This window comes from Hibiscus syriacus, unplaced genomic scaffold (assembly GCF_006381635.1).
Source record: "Hibiscus syriacus cultivar Baekdansim isolate YM2019G1 unplaced genomic scaffold, ASM638163v2 tig00016725_pilon, whole genome shotgun sequence".
Classification (NCBI taxonomy): Eukaryota; Viridiplantae; Streptophyta; class Magnoliopsida; order Malvales; family Malvaceae; genus Hibiscus; species Hibiscus syriacus.
The window spans coordinates 2562615-2570376 of NW_024062391.1; the positions used below are offsets into that span (position 1 = coordinate 2562615).

General features: G+C 36.5%; 1 protein-coding gene across 1 annotated transcript; it reads right to left on the reverse strand.

Annotated features, from left to right (window-relative positions):
* Window positions 1-789: 789 nt before the first annotated feature.
* On the reverse strand, window positions 790-3011 carry LOC120208618. The gene is made up of 2 exons (XM_039207846.1): window positions 1644-3011; window positions 790-989 (listed from the first exon to the last, which is right to left on the reverse strand). The coding sequence occupies exons 1-2, from the start codon at window positions 2916-2918 to the stop codon at window positions 951-953; spliced, it is 1314 nt and encodes a 437-aa protein (XP_039063777.1). The 5' UTR covers window positions 2919-3011; the 3' UTR covers window positions 790-950.
* Window positions 3012-7762: the final 4751 nt, after the last annotated feature.

Consider the following 7762-nt stretch of genomic DNA (forward strand, 5'->3'; position numbering starts at 1 on the left):
ATTGGCGTGGCCCCTAATTTGAGCAGAATTTCATGCAAGAATTGGTCAATGTTGGTGAAGTATGGTTTTGGCCGAATGTTCCAACATGATGGGCTGAGTAGTGCTTTGTTGATGTGGCACTCTTTCTCAAACAATCCAAACGTGTTTTGAACTCAAATTAGTGCATGAATTTCGGTCAGATTGTTTGGTGGAGTGTGTTGGCCGAATGCTCCTTTGATAGCTGGTGGAAAACAACATTACGTGGAGACAAGGGCAAGTGGAGTTGTAGAAGCTTGTCCCCTTGATTGATTTAGCACGTGTAACTCCTCAATTGTTAGCTAGTGGAGACAAACAATTGTGTAATCACATGGGCTGTTTGGACAGATCAGCAAATGGCGTGTTTCATATCCAATGAAGAGCACGTGGGTTGTCTTCAATTGCAATTGTATGAATGAAGTTCTCCAGCAAGTTTCACGTGTGATTTGTCTTCTTTTGCTCAAATAAGTGGACATATGATAAGAACAAGTGGGTTGCACTTTCCAGCCGAACTCCCCTCTTATTCTGCCCAGAATTTGCGTGACTTGTGAGCTGGAAGAGATCAAGACAAAACTCCATTAAACCGAGCTTCATGGGCACATTTTAAATGCTCCATAAGCTTCCAAAACGTTCTCCATTCTTTATCAACCCACATGGTCGTGTTATGTGCTGGATTTGTGTTCAAAGAATCCCTTAAAAACCGTCCAGCATGGGCTGATCACTTGGTGTTCCTATATGATTAAAATAACAAGTTATTTTAATGTATAGTGTTGTTATAACAAGAACAAGTGCTGCCCATCACATGTTGTCTCCCACATATCCTTAATTGCCGTAGAGTGAGCTGGATAAGAGCTTCAATACGCTGCTCCAACTTGTGCTATATTTTAATAGCCTTGTTGCCGTTTTGTACCATGAAAATATGTTAAATAACCTCCTCAAAAACCGCCCAGTATGGAGCATGAGCTTTGTGTTCCCTACAAGTGCAAATAAACTAATATTAACGTGATATTATAAGTGATAAAACTTGCTGCCATGTGTGTCTTGTGTCTTGTGAGCCTTTGTTTGCATTAAAGAGCACGTGAACTTATTTTATAAATGAGCTAAATGTTTAATATGTATGATTACTAAAATATGCAAGGATGATTGCAAATGCACGGCAAATGAAACATAAATGCAGAATAACACGTTAAAATAAGTTACACAAGTGATATGCTGAAACGTGAAAACATGAATAATTAATTTTATTTCTCATGAACAAACACATATGCATGAATGCTAAGATGACAAATATTAATGAGCTAACAAATAATTAAATATGAATGCAAATGAATTGCACAATGATATGTGAACAACACGTGAACTTAGTTGAATAACCTAGGAACTAAGTTGAATGCAAATTAGCTACAAGTATGCTGTTTATGGAAACATGTTACATAACACGTGAACATCTTAAATACTAAGATGAAATGCAAAACTAATATGATACAATAATATGCTTGACATGAATGATGATTGAACGAAAATGTGAAACATGATATGCAAAGCTACTCTAACATACTAAACAACTTAATTACTAATATGCAATGTAATGCATAAATAAGTAAATAAGTAATAAAGTAAGGAATTACTCCCTTAGAGTTAATAAGGTAGAACGTCCTTGAGGGGTTTTCGTCATGGAGAAAACCGGCCCTAAACGTGCTCACATCATCCTCCCTTTCTTTTTGGCGATTTGTCCTCAAATCGAAATGATTTCTCATTGAAGACCTTCTTGATGTAGGATGGATGGAATCCTCATACCTTTCTCCAATGGTCAACCTCTTGACTTCATATTTGGTAACTTCATATTTCCTTGAATCATCATGAGGATGGTGGGATAGCTTTTCCTTCAAATCATTTTTTTGCAAATTGTAGAGTGGCAATTTCTTATCAAGATTGCAAAGATACTTATCCTCGCAACTCAATACATCAATTCCACGTTTTTGTATCGTCCCTCCAAATAGTAAATAAAAGTTAGTAGGTAAATCAATAACAAAAGAGTTAGAAAGATTAAACCTTGGATGATACTTGATGATATCATTGGGTACCAGTTCCTTGGGAATAGAAATTTTCATTAAGTCCTTCTTTGAAACATTGCTAGAGCATGGACGATGCTCGATCATCAATAGGGTTGGCGATGTGTTTATCATGTTTCTGGAAGTACTCGTCTTGTCCTCCTGCAACAATGAAGATCCAAAAATAGAAGAAGAATGGTTAAGGTTGTTAGTGCAAATTGAAATTTTACACTCTTTCTCCTTTGCACAAACAATTTCTTTTTCAAATTCTTCATTTTCACTCTCATTCTCATTTTCGACTCCAACATTTCTCACATCGATTTTCTTATTTTCATTGCTCTCAATGTCGTTTTCAACTTTCACTTCTTTATTTTTGCAAACACTTTCTTTTTGTAGTTGTTCTTGCAATTGTGTTTCTTTGACGAAATTGTCAACACACTCTTGAAGACGAGCTAGACTTTCTGGATTAAAACATGCAAAATTTCTTGGCTCTCTTCTCGTTGAACTTTTGACATTGCTTCGGAAATTGGAATCCTCTTCGTAAGATCTTTCGTTCCAATTGGATGTAGGAACGGGTCGAGTGTCGTCTCTCCTCTTGATTTGGCCCCTGATCTTCGGCGGAGGTGTTTGTGAACAAGAACGTTTTTCGATTATACGATCCATCGTCTTTATGATTGGGTTGAGACTTTCTTTGAGCAAACTCCTCAATTCTCGACTGAAATCTTGAAATTGAGAATTTGATAAAAAATCTCGTTCGTCATCTACTGTATAATCATTTGATCTTGTGTACTTTCGAGACATAATGAAAAGAAAAAGATTAATAAAAATAATCAAAATAACTGTTAGTAACATAAAAAGAATCTCACCAATTCACTCCAAAGAAAACTTGAATGTCGCTCAACACTCGTGTTTAACTCGGGATGGCTTTTACCCTTGGTGTTCACTCTTGCCTTTTACCGCTCAATTCTCTTTATGTCAAGTCCTAAAATGACTTTACTCAAAACCGTATCAAGTAGATTTTACTCGATGTGCGTCGGCTACAAAAAAGGTTAGTAGGAATGGAAAACAAAAATATACAAAGGTGTCTTAGAAATAGAAAGAAAAAAAAATGTTACTTACACACGTTACTTCACAACCTTTCTATCACCACAATCAATCAAAGGCTTTCTTTGAATGGCTCGGTGATAAACTTGTTGATAAATGCTTCGACTTTTCTTTCTTTTGCTGATTTTCGATTTTTTTTCACTTGCAACTTTCTTGAACTTCTTTTTGTATTTTTTTTTTATTTTCGTTGTATGTTGCTTCTTCCACCAAAAGATCTGATTACCACAAGATACGATAATCTCGCTTGATGTACGGTGCTTCTTCCAACTAGCTCTGATACCAAATGACGCGATCACGATCGGACCTCGACGATCGATTGTGGATCTAGGAAGGAAGCGAAACAACCTGCATAAGATAATGGTAACAAATGGATAGTTTACGGTGGTAAATGTGATGGTAAATGGTCGGTTTAAGAGATAGTAGCGGAAGACTCGGATTTGGTAATAATATGGATAACGAATTATGGGATGGTGAAACGATAGTATCTTAAAGAAGACTCAAAGAAGAACCGATGTTAAAGAACAACGACCCAAATTTATATTGCTTCGATAAGGGATGGTAAATCGGACTTTGACCCGCTATCTATAAAGATAGGAACCATAAGTATCAAGGTGAAAGGAATGACGCCACAAGTAACGAATTACTTGATAAGTCGATAAAAGTCACGAAGGACTCGATTAGAGAAAACTCTCACAATTTCATTCAAACAAAGTCTATATCCTTTTTTTACAATGCAAAATGAAGCTATTTATAAGATTAGAAATACAAATGAAACATGGACGTGTTCTATACTTTTCATGGCCGAATGTCCTCATGGTGGCCATTGGCGTGGCCCCTAATTTGAGCAGAATTTCATGCAAGAATTGGTCAATGTTGGTGAAGTATGGTTTTGGCCGAATGTTCCAACATGATGGGCTGAGTAGTGCTTTGTTGATGTGGCACTCTTTCTCAAACAATCCAAACGTGTTTTGAACTCAAATTAGTGCATGAATTTCGGTCAGATTGTTTGGTGGAGTGTGTTGGCCGAATGCTCCTTTGATAGCTGGTGGAAAACAACATTACGTGGAGACAAGGGCAAGTGGAGTTGTAGAAGCTTGTCCCCTTGATTGATTTAGCACGTGTAACTCCTCAATTGTTAGCTAGTGGAGACAAACAATTGTGTAATCACATGGGCTGTTTGGACAGATCAGCAAATGGCGTGTTTCATATCCAATGAAGAGCACGTGGGTTGTCTTCAATTGCAATTGTATGAATGAAGTTCTCCAGCAAGTTTCACGTGTGATTTGTCTTCTTTTGCTCAAATAAGTGGACATATGATAAGAACAAGTGGGTTGCACTTTCCAGCCGAACTCCCCTCTTATTCTGCCCAGAATTTGCGTGACTTGTGAGCTGGAAGAGATCAAGACAAAACTCCATTAAACCGAGCTTCATGGGCACATTTTAAATGCTCCATAAGCTTCCAAAACGTTCTCCATTCTTTATCAACCCACATGGTCGTGTTATGTGCTGGATTTGTGTTCAAAGAATCCCTTAAAAACCGTCCAGCATGGGCTGATCACTTGGTGTTCCTATATGATTAAAATAACAAGTTATTTTAATGTATAGTGCTGTTATAACAAGAACAAGTGCTGCCCATCACATGTTGTCTCCCACATATCCTTAATTGCCGTAGAGTGAGCTGGATAAGAGCTTCAATACGCTGCTCCAACTTGTGCTATATTTTAATAGCCTTGTTGCCGTTTTGTACCATGAAAATATGTTAAATAACCTCCTCAAAAACCGCCCAGTATGGAGCATGAGCTTTGTGTTCCCTACAAGTGCAAATAAACTAATATTAACGTGATATTATAAGTGATAAAACTTGCTGCCATGTGTGTCTTGTGTCTTGTGAGCCTTTGTTTGCATTAAAGAGCACGTGAACTTATTTTATAAATGAGCTAAATGTTTAATATGTATGATTACTAAAATATGCAAGGATGATTGCAAATGCACGGCAAATGAAACATAAATGCAGAATAACACGTTAAAATAAGTTACACAAGTGATATGCTGAAACGTGAAAACATGAATAATTAATTTTATTTCTCATGAACAAACACATATGCATGAATGCTAAGATGACAAATATTAATGAGCTAACAAATAATTAAATATGAATGCAAATGAATTGCACAATGATATGTGAACAACACGTGAACTTAGTTGAATAACCTAGGAACTAAGTTGAATGCAAATTAGCTACAAGTATGCTGTTTATGGAAACATGTTACATAACACGTGAACATCTTAAATACTAAGATGAAATGCAAAACTAATATGATACAATAATATGCTTGACATGAATGATGATTGAACGAAAATGTGAAACATGATATGCAAAGCTACTCTAACATACTAAACAACTTAATTACTAATATGCAATGTAATGCATAAATAAGTAAATAAGTAATAAAGTAAGGAATTACTCCCTTAGAGTTAATAAGGTAGAACGTCCTTGAGGGGTTTTCGTCATGGAGAAAACCGGCCCTAAACGTGCTCACATCATCTTTATAATATGCATATTTTTATTACTTTATAATAATTCTTATACTTAGCCGATATTATGCTCTCTTTTGTAGATGCATGTTCGGCCACGTGATGGGAGCTGACTTAAAGCTAGCATTAGAGTCCAAGAGCTATGGAAACTTAACTAGGACAACTCCGGGGTCTCAAGAACATTTTGGGACAAAGTTTCCAGCTGACCCCCTAGCTCATAGCTGACTTGAGCTGGACTTTTGAGCTAGCTAGATGTTTCATTTCAGCTGGAGAGTTGCACCATCATCACCACCAAACAGAGTACTTCAAATATGGTCTATGTCAATTTTTGTGGATTCGTACCTTTTCGCGAATAGTTGCCATTCCAAGAGGTGCCTTTTCACAAGGAGTTGTCCTATGACTCATCTTCATGTAATTCATCTATGGCCAGCTCATCTTCAACTCAAACACATGGAAAGTGGCTCAAATGATGAAAGGTTACCTTCCACAAATGTGACTTTTCATGGCAAGTTGATGCCCATTGAAGACCATGACACCTAGATGCACGTTGGGAGCTATGTCACGCCTAGTTGCTACCGATCTTCATTCCATGGACTTCAAGATATCATCCTATGGTTGCAACCTCACCAAAGCCTTGCAAGAAGACCCATGTGCGTTCAAGTAGGCTGCCATGTGCATCATTAAGGCATGTGCACTCCATGTGACATGAAATTGGCGCTAAAACACCAAGGGATGCTTCCTATTCGGCCAAATACTCTTTCCTCTTCATTTTGGCGCCCAAATAACTTCCAAATGCATTCAAATCATCCTTAGGGCCGAAACAACACATAACCATTCGGCCAAGAGCATGTATCTTCATTAAAATCATGTATTTTCATCAAAAATCATGTATTTTCATCAAAAATCATGTATTTTCGAAGGGGTTTCAAACTTGGCCGAACCATCATGTGTCTATTCGGCCTAAACCCTTTGAAAAACTATAAATAGGCAAGTGCATTTCATTAGTAATCATCTCATCTCTTATATAAAATATAGTCTTGTGAGTTTTTTCTCTTCAAAGTTCTTTGTGAACTTTATCGATTAAACAAGTATAGTTTCTATACTTGTGGCGTCATTCCTTCCATTTTGATTCAAAAATTCCTAGATTGATATCTAGTGGGTTAAAGACACTATCACCACCCCTCAAGCTAGTTTGTCAAGACCGGGATTGTGCTTCATAGCATAGTTTCTTCTTTGGCGTGTTTGAGATACAACATCGCCACCATTGCCATTTCATCATCACCATCATCCTTCTCTTCCATCAATTCCGTAGCCATCTCTATCATTTCTTTATTTCATTTTATTTTTATTATTTATTTTCATTACTTATATTATTATTATTCACTTTATTAAGTCCATTATTAATCATATTTCTTATCTTATTTTGCAGCCCAAACTTATAAATTCAAGGACATCAGTACTTGCCAATCCTAGATCGGGACACAATAAGGCTATCTACTCTCTTCCATCAAAGCGTGTAGATTCGCCTTACATCAAGTGGTATCAGACCATAGTCGGATTGATAATAAAAGTGTCATTGGTGTGCAAAGCAAAAAAGAAATTCAAAAGAGAAAAGACTCATTCATCAGAATTAGATTGCAAAAAGAAAAGAAAAGACAAAAAGAAGAAAAAATTTCAGAAAAAAAGAAAAGAAAAAGAATTTCGAAAAGAGAAAGCAAGGAAAGTGTTCTACCATTGCAAAGTACATCAAAGAGGCTTATCTACACTAAGAGAAGATAACCTTATTGTTTCTTGAGAAAGGTTGCAGTAAGTGTTGTTTCTTGAATTGTAAGTCACCTCTTCCTTTTTTTCTATCATTTCATTTTTCTTGTCTTCAACCATTTCTTTCTTTTAATACCTTTAATTCCTTTCTTCTACCTTTCCATTTCTTCTATTCTTTCTACCCTAACCTATTTGTAGCAGACGCACACAAGGAAGGAATTAACTTGTTATAATCTTGAGTAAGTTCCTCAAAGGACTTAGCAAGAGAAATTTGAGTGGAAAAAGGCTATTGAGAG

Coding starts and splice junctions, on each gene's coding strand:
- LOC120208618 (XM_039207846.1), bottom strand. CDS start 2,918: ATGTTACTAACAGTTATTTTGATTATTTTTATTAATCTTTTTCTTTTC. Junction 990..1,643: donor ACCTTATTAACTCTAAGGGA/GTAATTCCTTAC, acceptor TTGCACTTGTAG/GGAACACAAAGCTCATGCTC.